The sequence below is a fragment of the Bemisia tabaci genome, chromosome 6, assembly GCF_918797505.1.
Source record: "Bemisia tabaci chromosome 6, PGI_BMITA_v3".
NCBI classification, from domain to species: domain Eukaryota; kingdom Metazoa; phylum Arthropoda; class Insecta; order Hemiptera; family Aleyrodidae; genus Bemisia; species Bemisia tabaci.
This window is the reverse complement of record NC_092798.1, coordinates 8,054,751-8,071,164: the sequence shown is the minus strand read 5'-3', so window position 1 is coordinate 8,071,164 and position 16,414 is coordinate 8,054,751. Positions and strand designations below refer to the sequence as shown.

Here is a 16,414-nt window from a genome sequence, read left to right as displayed (position 1 = left end):
CCGATTCTCCGTCGGAGTGACTCCTCGGTCCGGCGAAGTGAGGGCCCGTTCTTACTCGCGCTTGTGCTGAGTCTCACTCCGTTTTTTTTAACAGTGCATGGTACATACGTCGTTTCAAAACTGAGCCAGATATTGTCGTTCCAAATTGCAAAATGTAGTCCAATTATCAGTGGCGAGGCGTGAATGGTCAATTCGTCAGCCTTCGGCCGAAGTATCACATGCGCCATGCGATGTTCAAACATTTCCGCTGCCATTTTATATTGTTTTACAAAGAAATTGTACAATGAAGCTGAGAATTTCACTGAATTTTCTTTGTGCTGCCGATAAAATTCGGTGAAATTTTCTAACAGATTCAACAAAAATCTGCAAAAAAATAAAATGGCGGCAGATATTTTGAAACGTCGCATGGCGCTTGTGATACTTTGGCTAAAGGGTAACAAAATATCGATATTTTTCCTTTTAAGCTATGGTGATATTCGATTATGAAGGTTTTTTTCAGAAAAATACATACCAGAATTTTCCTCCGAAATTTCTGGGCTGATGTCTCAACGAAATGATTAAAAATCATGAACGATCAGGAGGAGAAATTTCCTTGGTTATTTCTCAAAAATATCCGGGGTGGTTTGGAACTTTCCAACGTCGTGAATGAAGATAAGCGTTTTTGTAGCTGAGACACAGATTTACTCACATCTCTCGATTGGTTTGTATAAAAGTTCTTTTGAAGAAGGACGTATCTACCATGGAAACTGCGTAAGCACTTATGTGATTCTTCAAATAATCTAATCTGGAGGGGAATTACAACTAATTTGACAACGATGACCTGCACACTTCTCCAAATACAACGCACACGATGACATCTCACAATCCCGGCCCGCAGGGGTGATGTGCACGAGCTTCGTTGCCAACCTGAGCTTTCAAAATTCGCTGAAATCAAACGTTTGTTCGTTTGAGAGTAATGTCTCTTGGATTTGCGATGATTATATACATAAAATACTACAAGCCATGGTGGAAAAAATGTCAGATTTTACGCGGCGGCGTAATAGAAGATTAATCGTTGACAAATAGTCGTCTTTCAGGGGTGAAAATGTACCGTGAAAGCTTACGGTAAATACTACCCTCTCTGCACCACCAAATTCGAGAATTTGCGAAATGGCAAGATTAATCGTTTAAAAATTGTTGTCTTTCAGGAGCGAAACTGTACCGTGAAAGCTTACGGAAAATACTACCCTCGTTGCACCACCAAATTCGAGAATTTGCGAAATGGCAAGATTAATCGTTAAAAAATTGTTGTCTTTCAGGAGTGAAAATGCACCGTAAAAGCTTACGTAAAATACTACCCTCGTTGCACCACCAAACTCGAGAATTCGCGAAATGGCAACGCCGCGTAGAGTCAGAGCTCAGGAGCAGGAGCAACTGCGAGCGCCGCGCCGGGGCGACGGGGCGGGGGGGGGGGGGGGGGTCGAAATGGGCAGCTGAATCGAAAGAGCGCGGGAAAAAGTATCGATCCGCATGCAACCCCTCAATTTAGGGGATGTCTGTCTTGTCGTGTCTTCCGAGCGAGTCCGACCCGGAGTGCGTCGTGCGTAAATGAGTGCCGCCCGATTTATTTCCGTGTTCCCGCTACGTTTCAAGTTCCGCAAATCCCGCAACTTCCGCGAAGCTTTGTTCCCGTGAGTTCAGTGCGCGAAATTCTGAGGCCATGGGCGGCTGCACGTCCAAAACCGACCGCGCGGTCGTCGAAAACGCCGGGTAAGCTCTCTGCTCTAACCTCAAAATCCCGTCCCCGGCCTCGAAACCGCTTATCTTGTCATGGTTCTTTTTTTGTTTCACGCGGTTTTCGACCCTTGAGTGCTTTCACACCTTTTCCCCCTCTTTATTTGCTCGCTTGCGGAGTTCGGAGTGAGGTTAGGTGTCTGTCTGCTACAGTTCGATACCTACGAATAGAATGTGCTTGGTCTAGGTATTTAATTATGCGCAGACGGATTGAGCAATTATCACCGACTAATTGGTCTCGCGGCTCGTAATTGCTGTGGATTTAATTCGGGAATCGATTACCTTTTTCGGTAATGTAATTGGATGGGGTCAATGCGCCAGACAATGCTCTTGTTGCATGTATGCGAGGCCTCCTCGATAAGTGTCTCCATGTTATCTAGCTATCTTTCTCAGACGCAAAATGAAGGTTTTTTTCGGAATGCATGAAGTATTTTCAGGGTTTATGTATGAGAATGTCTGTCGGCCGGTACATTTCTGCCTTAAATTATTTTTAATGCATGAGACCGGATTTTGATATCAGTTATTTCTAAATCTCGATTCTATTAGAAGCCTCTCTGTATTCAAAAATGGTGGTAACTTTTAACCGAGCGAAATACTAACTCTAATTATGTTGAACTTATTTTACTTTTACTATTCTCTAAAATCTTCTCTGCCCTATCCTCGTATCGGAAAAAAACTATTGCCATCCATATTTTTTTAAAAAAAAAAAAAATCAATAATCGGAGCTGGAAATCAACAACCTTCAAAGTTGAAGTAAAATATCAATGGAATTTTCGGATTCCTCTTTTGACCCTTTCCCGGGAAGATATGAGAGAGATTGATTTTTAAAGTCGGAATATGCACTATTTTTTATGGGTTTGTGTAAGGATAGGTACTAAATACACAAGGATATTTGTGCACATCATCCCAAAGAGCTTTCCTTTTAATATCAAATATCAATACTGCGTACCCTAAACTTCCATCCAATTTTCTTTTAAATTAAATCTAGTTTTTCTTCTTTTGAGCCTGTCAATCTTCCCATCTCTTAAAATCTATATTCTAAGGAGGGAAAAGCAAGATAGCTAAGAGAAAAATACATGTTAATCGAGCGAGAGGGGTACTGATCCTATCATGAGATCCTCATTTTTGAAAAACCAAATGAATTCAATGAATGAAATGAATGTATTCCGATTAAATTTATCATTTTTCGATCTTAAGTACAATTATTAAGGAAAATTGTGTTTATTTGAATTTTATTTTGAGGTCTAAAATTATAGTCACTCTGGATTCGGTGCAAACATACACTTTTCGAATATTGAGTAAAAGCTGCTGCTATTAGAGAGAAATTTTGTAAGCCAGGTTTCCGGATCCTGGTCCTGTCTAGGAGGATACGCCCGGTGGGAACAGCGTGAGCTAGGGTCGAATTGGTCCGCTAGACAGCGCTGCCAGGCGGCGAAGGGCGTCGTCTGGAATGTCTGGCGCCACCCTAGCGCCGGCTCCGTGCATCCAGCCTCCCTGTATCCCTCCCGATCTCTCCAAAGGGATCCTCGATCCACAGATTCCGGCAGGTGCTTGTTCGCATGTTCGCAACGCTGGGATATGCAACCTCCACCCCCTCCCCCATGCCCCTCTTCGTTGCACCCCCCTGCTGCCGCGTGAGGGAAAAACGTCGTATAAGTCAGCAGGCGTTGCCTAATTTCCTTCGATAAAATACGAATTCTCGAGAAAACCATGAGATATTTTTTCCCCGTTTCTCAGAGAATATAATTCGCAATTTGATTTGAAGAATATGAAAATTTCTAGGAAAAATATTAGTGACTTTCGAATACACTATTGATTGAGTTTACACAAACTGATTGCGGTGGACGCACGGGTCGTAAGACAGTATGTTGGAGTTTTTTGTGTTTTTTGAGGGAGAACTGTGCTCATCTTAGCTTTTTCCCTTTGTGTTTTCAGCTTTATGCTGAATTTTAACGCACGTTGGCAAAAAAACTCCAACATACTGAGTGAATTTGCTTAAATCGGTGTGAGTGTACCCTAAAAATCCGGAGCTATCTAATGAACGAATCGGCGAAAAAGTGCGAAATATTCAGTCTCTTCCGTCCTTCCGTATTTTCACGCTTTGCGACTTGCTTATTCTGCTCAATTAGCCGCGTTTCATCTCAATGCAGATTTTCCCGCTGCGGTCCATTAGTTCACTTATTTCCCAAGGTTAGCCAATAAATTGAGCCGTAACCGCTCTAATGTTACCCTGAGAGAGCACTCTCTAAAAAAAATTGCCTCTGAAAATAAGCGTGTGACAATCGTTTCTCAGCGAGGAATAAGTTGAAATGAGTTTTAGTGCCAGATGGATTTACAGCCTGGCTGTGCGGGAAGTGGAAAAATTTCGAAATTTCAGAGGAGGTCTAATTGTGAGTAAATTTTCTGAACCTATAGAGATTGGGAAACCCGAGGACTGACCGAAAAAACCTGTTCGATGTAGGAAAATTTTTCATCGGCAAAAGAGAAGAAAAAATTCAGGCTGAATTGAGGGGCTAGAAGGACAAGGCGCATAAGCGCAGTGTTTGCAATTTCGAGAAATACATTTCTGAAGTTTCGAAAGTACGACAATCGAAGTTTGGTAGTTATGAAGTATGCATGTATCACTTTCTCGTCCAAAAACTGGAGTGAGAAATCAAGTTCGCCTTCAACTCGATTGATGCAATTTGAGTGGCTCAGAGGTTTATATAGTTGTATCAAGCATTTTAGTTTAGCGTCTTGTCCTAAGGACCGGTGACTTTCCTTGTAATCTTCGTGTTTTTAATTAATTTTTTCATCAAAAATATGTTTTATGTAAGCAGGGAATCGGAGGACAAGGCGCATGAAGTGCAGTTTTTGCTATTTCGAGAAATACGTGTTTGAAGTTTTGAAATTACATGGATCCTTATGGCGGAAAGAAAGTCTAAACTGACTTTTTGATGCTTAAAAATTGAAATTTGGGGCGAATTTTCACAGGATATGCATTAAGGCTTATTTTACTTGAAATCATCAACACCTCAATTTTTTAAAAAAACTGCACTTATGCGCCTTGTCCTCCAAGCCCCTCAATTCCTCCGAGTTCTTTATTCGCCACTTTCATCGGTCCCAATTTTATTTCTACCGTGTTCCATCAGACATAGAGTCCCATAATGGACCACTAGACAAGGTACGAATTTCAGCATTCTGATACATGTTTCTTGACCAAAATTTCACGTAGAACACGATACGCACAACGAAAATTACCGAAATCAACTCCTAACCAAGATATTCAATGATTCCTGATGTGTGAATTCAAACCACCCGCTCATGAAAACTCATTGTTCTGCGTGATTCACATCGCGAGCTAAAAGTTATCATGACAGTCTCTTGCGATATAAAAATCTGGCAACCTCAATCTTGACGCTTTGGCTCAGCTATAGCAAATTGCTTATAGTTTGAACAACACACGGAGGGAAAATGAACATTGCTCGATTGAGAGGCTTGCTGAAATGTTGTAGTGCGCGATTTGACTCACGTAGAGCTTTGAGTTTCTTATGAGCGCGCAGTTCAAAATCCGCGTAACCAATGTGAAATAAAAAGGTTAATATCTTCATAAGGAGTTGGTTTCAGTAATTTTCGTTGCGCGAATCGTGCTCTACGTGAAATTCTGGTTAAGAAACATGTATCAGAATGCTTGAATTCGTGCCTTGTCTAGTGGTCCATTTTTACGTAACGAAGCGAGCGAGTCTCGGTTAATTCGCCGAGGATCAATAGAAAAAAAAACAGCTTCAGGACGACAAAACGAATCAAAAGATCAAATAAATTAAGCGCAGTACACAGAAGCCATCGAAGCACGTCTGCTGATTGGCTGTAATGACAGTCGACGCTAGGAGAGCAGTGTTACATACCGAGGCGTCGCGTCGAAAGCTTCTCGATCGCTGTTCTCGCGACTTTGAAATTAGAGGACGCCCTCAGAACTTTTATCTCGTCGAACGGGAGCTTTTAATAGTGAATTAGACTTTAAAATTCGGTGGAGAAGTGAATAAAGTGTGTTGAAAGTTGAAGAAGATGCGCGGCAGAACTAAGGCGGTTTTGGCTGTCTTCGGTGCTGTCGTCGGCACTTCCGGGTATCTTTATTACGCGAAGAGGCAGAAAGTTTTACACCGGTGAGCTTTTTAAAGTTTCCGTGACTTCTGTGAAGGTCCCTTAGGTGACGAGTCGGTAGAGTGGGCAAGTGGTTGAAGTGTTGCCAACTTAAGACCGGATGAAGTGCATGTAAGGGAGAGTATTGCCATGTCTGCGCTGCTCTCTGATTGGTTCGTTAGATTTAGTCTTTTTATGAAGCTCTCAGGGAACATGCTCTAGGATCATGTAAACAAAACGGACCGAGAGGATTTTGTGCTATGAAGGAAAAATGAATTATACTCCGAAAAAAAGTTAATTCTTAATTAAAGTTTGTTAATAACGCATTTTAGAAGTTCAAAATTAGGAAATCCCGACACGTCTAGAACTCTTTAGGTATCTTGTAAGTTTACTTTGGTCCAGAGCTGGAGGCGAAAGGGCTATAATGAAAGCCAAAAGCTTGCCGATCAAACAGGGAGTGGCACACTTTTTCCATAGTAAAAGTGTTGAGATGATCATACTTTTATAATACTTAGCTCTGAAAAGCAATATTTTCCTTGTATATATCCGGAAAACTCTACTGACAGTAAAAGATACAATCCAACCTTAAGTTTCACACTCAAAGTACCTACTTTTCTTCAGTTTTCAATTTTCATCAGTAGGATAAGTTGAGCTCAAAGCAGCTTATCCCTCCCCTCAAAAAAAAAAAATATTTTTTTTGTTTGCTTGTTTCTGCTCAACGTAGTTCAACTGAATCGTATACGTGCGGAAAAGTTTTTGTGAAGGGATCAAAGTTTCCCGGGAAAGTCAAGTGCAGGGAACAGGAACGGGAAAGTCAAGGAAATTGTCAGAAATGTTCCTGAGGGCTCTTTAAAGTGTGAGTGATCACTGTGGAAAAGTATATGTATGTGTGTTTTTCTGTCAAAGTTTCCCGGGAAAGCACATTTCAGCTAGTAATCCCCGAGAAATTTCCCCTTTTCGGGATTAGAAAAGTTCCTCCTCAAAGATCCCTATGTTTACGCTAAAATCTCACGATCCTCCGCTCATCAGCTGACTAAAATATAATAACTGCAACGACGCAAAATAGTAACCATGACAACTATTCTCTCTCCCAAGTTCTGCAAGTTCAACTCGTTTACGATCCTAGTAACCATCCGATGTATCAGTAAGTTTGCTAAATTGCTGTTTGCACGACTCTCGAAAGTGGGAATCTTTAGAAATTCTCTTTATCATGCCGTCACGCGATAATTAAATTATGCAGATGAAGCTCTCAGACAGAGCCGTCGCCCACGGGTTGTCAGATCAGGGGATTCGAAAAAGTCGGTGTCCGGCGCACGATTTGATTGAATTTTCGCGATTTTTTTTCAGCGGAAACTTGGCATCGATGCTCATCCCTCGCTCTGGTGCCCTGGGTGACGAGCGAGACGTCTAGAGTCTGAAAACAAGTCGCTTTCCGCTCTCGACATGAGCTTGACGGGGATGAAAAGGGCTGAATGGTAACTGAAAAGTATAGGGTTGCGCTGTCGCAAGATAGGTGTTCAAATGCACCAACTCGAAGACATTGACAAGCCATTTCTTCTTCTTCTTCTTCTTCTTCGTCAAGCAAAACTTGTTGTTCAATGAAATACAGCCATAAAATCTTCGGCTGCAATTTCATTTGTCAATCAATGCCACGCGATAGGCACGTAATGCGTGCGACTTCTTCTTCTTCGTCAAGCAAAACTTGTTCTTTAATGAAATACAGGCCATAAAATCTTAGACTGCAATTTCATTTGTCAATCAATGCCACGCGATAGGCAAGTAATGCGTGCGACCAAGTTCGCCTTCAAACAGTAGGGTAGGCAATTTGAGCTCACTGAGGTTCGAATAGTGGTATCACAGTGTTTTCCTTCAAATTTCAACAAGTGGAGGATTAAGTTTGAACTTACTGCGAGGGAACGTTAAGGAGGGCACAGACCCCCCTCCCTCCCCTCATAAAACGTCCTTTTTTCGGTGCGTTTGGCTGTTGACTCCTCTTCCTCACACCGAGTAAAATTTCGGTATGAAGTTCACGGCTTCGAAGTGTTTCTAACTTTTGAGCTCTGAGCCGTGTGCATCTGTCAGATACGAAGGTGTAGGTCGCAAATTATATTTTGTCATCTCTTATGGAATGCTAAATTTAATGGTAAAACTAAAAAACCGCTCACACCGTGACACTCCCGTACAAAAACATCAGTCAAAACGAAAAATTTCGAGGTCGAAAACTCGGGAAATCTTCTCCCCGATGAAAGATAAAAATCCCGTTTTTTCCTCTCGAACGTGCAACCCTGATCACGGAGCCGGGATTAAAAATCGCAGAGGTCACAGAGACATCCCGACGCGGTCGCGGCGAGTGCTCCTGCCTCGCTATGCATCCCGCAAAGCTCCATAAAAGCATCGTTGCCCTTTCACCGGAAAATTCTCCTCCTTCCCCCGTGAACAGCCGGGAAAAGAGAGACAAGCCAACGCGAGAGCTTCCTGACGTCACAGGATGTGACGTGACCTAGAAACTCACCCAGCTGACTGCACCCCGTGGGACCAGAATTGATCCGTACCTTCAATTAAAGCCATGCGATTCCCGTCTATGTACCATTTACCTGGTATATAATACAGCCGTGCTAAGGAAAAGCGCCGTATGAACATTTGAGAGTTGCCACATTTCCTTTGATAAAACACGAATTTCCCGATGAACTTTTGGATATTTTTCTTCCAATTTTCAGATAATTTTGTTTGCAATTTCACCCAAAGTTACTGAAAATGTCAGGGAAAAGTACATATTAATGAATTTCCGCGAAGATAAAAATTTTATTGTGAGAAATTTGGCAACTTTCGAATGTTCATACGGCGTTTTTCCTCAGCACGGCAGAATACTTATTACATGCAGTATTTATACGCCTTCGGTGGTTCGTACCGTTCTCCTGACTCCCTCTCTCCCCTTCCCCTCACTATTTAACTCGGGCTTTTTATTTATTTATCTTGGTGCATTTTGACGAGGCCTTGGATTTTTACCGACTGATCGGTTGCAATTGCACTAATCCTGAACGCTGCGGAACGGTTTTATCTGAATTGAAACTTTAATCTCGTCGTGATTGCAGTGCATCGTATCTCTTTGAGGGAAAATTGTGCTTGTGTATGAGCTTTTTCCCTCTGTATTGAGATATCGGCTTTATGCTGAATTTTTAACGCACATTGGCTAAAAAAATTCCAACATTCTGAATGATGTCGATTTATTTTCTTTGTAAAAAAAATTAAAAATGAAGATTTTGAAAAACCGAAACGAGGTACGCGATTTGAGTTTCAGCGTCAATTTGTAAGAGGGAATTTGACGGAATTCAAGTACTCGTGTGGCGTGTGTATTCGCACAAAAATTAACACCGCGAGCACCTCATTTTTAGAAAACACGAGAGCATTTTCCTCAAAATATCGATAATTTTACGCAGCAACTGAACAGAAATCTCCTGCCAAAAATTTTCAGTCCGCGGACTGACGCCCAGTGGATCGAGTCAATTTGAGAGGTCGGACATGAAATTTTTGACTAAAATTGCAAATTTTGATATTGATTTCGTCACATTTCAAATTTCAAGGGATGATTTTGGAAGAAACTTTTAAGAGGAAACCAATGAAACCACTTTTAAAACCTCATAGTTTTGTATAAACGGAGTTATAAGCGTTTAAAATTTCAAAAGTTTGTCCAACATCTCTTATTGACTCAACCCACTGTGTGACGTTCATTTTTCCGCGTAAGGTTCGTGTGGCCAATTTTTCCATTTTTCGTCCAGGGGTGGAAAATCGTTCTCAGTACTCGCCCAGACGTTGACGAACGATTGGAAAATATTACCTCATCCGCCCGGCTCTGTTATTTTTATATTTTGATCTACAGCAAACTGTTTACACAGTCTTAAGCGGACCCGTAAATATCGTCTCCCGGAAACTGGACGTCTTCCGAATCTGTTAATCCTCAGCGCCAGCGCGATTTATCGCGGATGTTGACGTCGGAATCTTTCAGCGTCAGTGGCGTGGCGTGAATTGAGATATATCGATTGCTATGCCATTTAAACCTACGGTAAAGAATCGATTATTAAGGTGTTCGCTGCGAACACCCTGTTTATCGATCCTTTTCCATAGGTTTAAATGGCATAACAATCGATACATCGCAATTCACGCCACGCCACTGTTCAGCGTGCGTCTCGTCCAGAGTCGGCACATTTACCTTGAACTTAACTGCTACCTGCCTGTCGTATATCCTCCCTCTACAAATCAGTGGCGTGGCATGCTTTGCGATATATCGATTGTTATGCCATTTGAACGTATGGTAAAGGATCGATAAACTGGGTGTTAACAGCGAACACCTTAATAATCGATTCTTTACCATAGGTTTAAATGACAGAACAATCGATACATCGCAATTCACGCCTCGCCACTGCTACAAATCAGTGATAAAATCCCACATATCAATGACCGAAGTGCAAAACCACGTATCTCCGTTTACATCGTTGCAGAATTTCTGTAATATTTTGTTTTCTCTTTGAAAAATGTACTTGTCAACGTAATTTCTAAAAAAACTTCCTTGATTTTTCTTCTCCGTTAAGTAGCAGAGTATTTCGTGAAAATTTCATGCTATAAAGATGACTTGTTTCTCCTCAAAAAATTAAATAGGAGCAGAGATATTTAAATAACGACCTGCATGAAAAATCGTAAAAAAATTTGACAAGCAAATAATTAGAGTAAGAGTGTTCAAAAAGTAAAGTATTGGCGCGCATTGAAGCCAGGTCTCGACCAATCAAAGTAAAGTAGTTTAAATTTGGATCGCTCTCTAGCGGTCGCCGATTGGTACCAACGCAATACTTTTTGAAAAAACTGAAAAAAACTAACCATAAATTTCTCTGAAACTGACCGTGTTTATTAAAAAGTCAGTCTGCACCGTGATTACCATTTCTCCAAGCGGGGAAAAACAGAAACCTTGAACCAGAAACCTTGTGAAAGAATATATTATACACCCCGTGGAAGGATTCTTCACGAATTGTTTTCCATTAACGCATGTGATAACCTGGTAACCTAGAAAACTCAGTCTCCATCTGATCATCTTAACTGGACAAGAATGATGCATTCCATCACGTAAGCAAGTGTTCGCGTACTTCTATCTATTTATAAAAGGGCCCTCAATAAAGCGTAGCGCGTGGCATTCTTTGGTGCAGACAAAGAGTCTGTTGGGACGCGATCGATCGCCTCGACAGATCGCTCTTGAGGAAACTGCCTGACTATGTACATTGCATCTTCGTGAGACATGTCATATCTCAGTCAATGGAGCTGTTGCTAACCCTTAGTAGGAAAAGTTACTAAAATAGGAACTTTTCTTGAGCTATACATAGCTGGAAAAGCACAGGGAGTCTGCTCAAAAGTCTTAGTTTCACAATCAGTCTAAAAGTCTTAATTTTCTATAACCTAAAATCCGCTCCTGTATACCTACCTCAAAATTCATTGCCACTTTCAGACATTCTTCTAATTCGATATTTAAGTTGAGCGCTTCGTTTTAAGTCCCTCTTTAGGATTAAATCGCGTGATACAACTATTACAACTTCAAAGTAGCTTAAATTGCATACCCGCCGAATTGAAGGATAAATAGGAATCGAGGGGATTCTCACACAATGTTAATTCAAAGAAATAGTGAATGAGAAATAGGTAACATTTTGAACTCGTCTTCAGTTCTGCCGTGCCAAGGAAAAAATCATATGAACTTTTAGGTGTTGCCAAATTTCTTTTGATAAACTAAAAAAACTATTGAAAAAATTGTCAGTATTTTTCTTTCAATTTTTCAGACAAATTGGTTCGCACTTCAATCTAATATATCTGGAATTGTCAATGAAAAACATGCGTAGTATGCTTCAAAAATACATTATTATCAGGGGAAATCTGGCAAAATTCGAATGTTCATACTGCGTTTTTCCACAGCAGGGCAGAGTTGTGAAAATATGGGAGTAAACTCGAGTTTTCCAGGTATAATTTTCGAACCGTTGTTTGCACCGCCGAGAACGGTGCTGTGACAGGCGATGATGATGGATTGATGACTCCGCGTGGAGGCCGCGTCGACGTCGGTCGCGTCGCGACGCCGGCCGGCTGGTTAAAAAGAGGGGGGGGGGGGCGTCGTCGGCTGTGAGTCATCCTTCATTCATGCGGAAAGGCGTAACGCGTTTGCCAGGTCGCAACTGCGAACTTTGCAGAATGTGAATACCGCCATGATGAGTGCTATGGTTTTTCTCGCAAATTTGCGACTGTGTGGTCGAACCAGCAGCTCATGGTTAGCGACTCCTTAATGACCGCATCCTTAATTACAGGCCCCCATCCTCCCTACTTATCGTAACGTGGGGGCCACCGCTTGCACAGGCGAGGAGTACTTACTTCGCTTACTTCGGATATCGATGACTCGAGTTTCTTTACAGGAGTAATGTTTTCTGCATACCCTGAAGGAGCACTGTTTTCCTGAAGAAATTTGAGAAATCAAGAAAAATCAAAGAAATGTTGTTTGTAATTGACTGTGGAGACTTGAATAGAAATCCCACAGCCAGCATTAGAATGGAGAATTTGCACGCAAACTTTTTATTGCTTCATCTGAAAGTGCCTAAAGAGCTGATTTCACAGTAGGTTTTATAATTTTTTTCTGATATGGGAAAAAGTATGAAAATTGATTTGAAAGTAAGAAAATGCACCGCCTTGTGACGAAATCTGGCGGCATTTCCCATTTAAACACATGTATTTTTGCAGAATCGGTTATTTTTTCATATCTCCTCTAATAATGGCTCAATTTATGAATGAAGGGTATCTCCGTGTTCAGTTCACTCAGTAGATTCCACTTAAACACGAAATTTATCAAATTTCAGACCCTTGTAAATTCTCCATTGCGAGGTGAAATGCGAAGCAAAATCTGTAGACAACGCAAATCCTGAAATAGACAAATATTGCAACACGAGGATGCCTTCTGGCCTACCTCGCCAGTCGAAGGCGAAAAAATTCTTCCTACGTTTCGAATCTGCCCACGGTTAGAAAGGGCCACTGCCTGAATATTGGCACATTCGAATATTTAGGTAAATGCGATTTTTGAGGTTTTATAAAATTTGACTGCATACTCGTTCTGGTTCCAAAGCGAAGGATTTGCATTAGGTGATGAATCAACTCTGAAGTCAATGAATTTAACCGTGTACTACCGTACCTCTGTTGAAGTGCTCTCTAAACAGATACGGAGGTGAGAGGCGATAACACTTACCTGTCAACAGGTAATTTCAAGGAATTTCCGAACGTAGAATCAAGTGATCATTAGAGTCTCGACCATACGCGATCCTTTTATCCGCGATTTTAATTATCCACGGTGGAAAAAGTGAAGAACACTAGTTGTTGAATTGGTAAATCTCTTGAAATCACTTTAATCTCGTCATCTTGTCTTTGAAAGATAAAATGTAAAAACATTTCTTGTAGCTGTGGCAATATTAATTGTCTGTAATAAATCCCAAATCTTTCAAGTTTTTTTATTTTATTCTTCCGAGGTCGTTCCGTTGATTTTCCGAGCCGCGTTCCGACTCTCGTGTCAAACGATCGTACTTGAAAAACCTCCAACATCTCTCTGAAAAATGTTTGTTTCAATGTGTGTTCCTAACATGATTTTGAAACCTTTGTTCTTATGAAACCGTGTTTTTCCTTTGTTGCAGTGATACAAAAATGACGGACGCAGCCACTTTAGAAAAGTTGGAAGCGGCGTTCGCCACCCTTCAGGGCCAGGAGAGCAAATCCCTGCTCAAGAAATACTTAACCAAAGAAATTTTCGACAAGCTCAAGACTAAAGTTACCTCCTTCAACTCATCCCTCCTCGATGTCATCCAATCAGGTAAGGCAGCGAACCTTGATTCGTCACCTATATTAGTTGTATATCTTGTTTTGCAACGTGTTAAACTCAGAAAAAAATCCAGGGAGCGAGAAAACTGGATTTAGCCGAAAATGTTTATTTCATGGGAAATGTTTGGCACATGTAATTCAGTCCCCGAAAAGAATCCCGTAGCTAAGAATATAAAATTTCTTTGTCTTTCAGTACTGGAATATGAACTTTCTTGAACCTTGGAGTTGGACACTTTTCATGAGGAAAGAATTTCGCGCCTGCCTTTGCTTCATCGCAAAAAATGGAAAGAAGTAAGGAAGAAGAATAAGGAATAAAAATAAAATAATGAAATATGTGTTTGACCCGAAAAAATATTCTTATTTTTTCCGAGCTAGGCAGTTTTCAAAACAAGACATCCAATTGAACTAAAATTTGGTGCCAATAGTGTCGTGTAAAGGTAAAAAACCGTATGAACAACCAAGCTTAGCCAAATTTTCTCTGAAAAAACATAGATGCTGAAGAGAAGTTGAGGATGAGAAAATTCGCTGTGTGCACACTATCTCGTCGGTGCATGGTGCATCATACAAGAATGTCGATTTTCAGGGAGCTTCGTCGAGAGGTTGCTCTTGACCTTGCAGCGCTCGCCGCCAGAGAGCAGAGATGCAGGGTTTAAGACGCCGACTCGGCGAAAGGTCACCCGAAAGGTTGACTTCAAGCATGCGCAAAGGATGAAGAGTTTACCAGGCACCGACGGGGTTGCCGCATTCGTTCAGAATTTAAGATCCGGAAAAGCCAGTTCAAAACTATCCGAAGTCGAAAAAATAGATATTGCTCCTCATCATTTTTATAAAAAAGCAATTAAAAACACTGGAAATACTGGGAATGAGGGCTTAAAAACAACAAATCTTATAGGCTGGGTTGTTCCGGGGTGGTTTGAACCCCCTTCTCGACCAGGATACAAAAATGTATCGAGAATCACTAAAATGAACGTACCATTTCGTTATAACAAAAAGTGAGGGTACTTTAATTTTCCAAATGACTTCTTTAAATTAATTTAAACACAAAGGTTACAACGAAAGTCACAAGTTCTCTAGACACCATTCTAAACTAAAATTCGTAATACAACTATTTCAACTCCTGAGCCGCTCAAATTGCATAACCATGGAATTGAAGGCGAACTTAACTTCTCGCTCTCGTTGTCAGTCATACAGACTTAAGCGCGAGAGCGATGCCACCTTCTAACTTTTGCAACTTATCTCAATGTCAATATCAAATTATTTTTCTGTGGGGAGAATCGAGTAAAAGTTTCTGGACGATAATTGAAAACACGAAGATCACAACGAAATTCACTCGTCCTTCGGACATCACGCCAAACTAACATGGGTGATCGCTCAAATCGTATCCATTGAGTTGAAGGCGAACTTGATTTCTTGCTCCCGTTTTCAGATGAAGAAAATGTTACATGCATACTTTATGACCGCCGAACTGTCGATTATTCGGTCCGATCATGGATGGCTTTAGAATTTCCTGAGGGGGATGTCTATTGAATGCAACAATATGAAAGTATTTCCGCTGAAAGTAATAAACTAAACGCAATTTTGCCGCAGCCATTGATGGAAAATGTGCGTCACAAAAGCCTCCAAATTCGTCCGAATAGATTTAAAATTTCAAGAAGTTACCGAGAGAGGCCCCCCAATGGTAGAGGGACCAAGCTCTCCCCTAGAAAAATGACCTACATTGAAAAAAAAATCTCGGTGTATTTACTAAGAAAAGGGTAAAATTACCAAGAATTCAGGGTTCTATTTGATCCCAGTTTTTATTTGGTAAAATTACCATTTATGGAATTGGTAATTTTACCGAGAAATCTCAATCTCGGTAAAATTATTGAGTTTCTCGGTAATTTAACTGGACCTCGGTAAAAACGCCAATATTGTTTATCGACTGTGGTAGAATTACCGAGATAAAATGGCAAAGTTACCGGAAATTGATTACCAATAAAAGTGGTATTCTTACGTGAGAAAAACGGTAAAAATACCGGTTTTTAGGTAAGCTTACCAGTCTGTCTTGGAAAAATTACCAATAATTGGTAAAAAAAGTGAGATGGTAAAGGTACCAACGGACCTTGGTAAAAACGCCGATAATTTTTTTTCAGTGTACGTACATCTCTGCGTCTCGCAGATCTTTGATTACCACGAGGCGATCCTCAGGAGCGCGAAGCGCTCATCGAGGGGTAGGCCGCGTAGCGGCCAAGATGGACCCCATAGTGACTTCCATGCTGTCTGTATCTCGACAAACGGGGCGGACGAGTGAGATATGGGAAGCTCGGATTGAAAACGGAAAGCGACGAGGCGTAAAATCGATGCACCGGGAAACTGGGTCTGGCCTGGAGCGTGCAGCTGAGCTGCAGCTCTGCAAGTCGGGAATGCCGAGCGGGGCAGCCGAGCATAAACTCGGGATCAATACCGACGACCGACGCTGGTCCTTGGAGGTCGCCGCGACTCCGAGCCCCGTCGTCGCGACGCGAGTCGCCCGCCCGGGCCCGCCGTCGCTCCCGGAAACGGGCCAAATTTCACGGACACCCGGGATAAATATTTTTCGGATTCTTAGTTAGTAGGTCAGGCGAGCGTTGGAGGGCTGGGGGTGAGAAGTACTTTGGAAGTTGGG

The 16,414-nt window shown here is 41.5% G+C and overlaps 1 protein-coding gene across 4 annotated transcripts in view; it reads left to right on the top strand.

The window, feature by feature from the left end:
* The window catches only part of Argk1 (Arginine kinase 1), a 108,063-nt gene that overhangs the window by 80,815 nt on the left and 10,834 nt on the right, over positions 1-16,414 (top strand). For 3 of the 4 annotated variants that reach the window (XM_072302028.1, XM_019046383.2, XM_019046375.2), the window contains one exon: positions 13,587-13,762. In XM_072302028.1, the coding sequence (XP_072158129.1) occupies positions 13,597-13,762 (166 nt within the window). In that variant the 5' untranslated portion in view covers positions 13,587-13,596. Of the gene's footprint in view, positions 1-5,681; positions 5,916-13,586; positions 13,763-16,414 lie in introns of those variants that run through there. The other variant, XM_072302027.1, reaches the window with a different exon arrangement.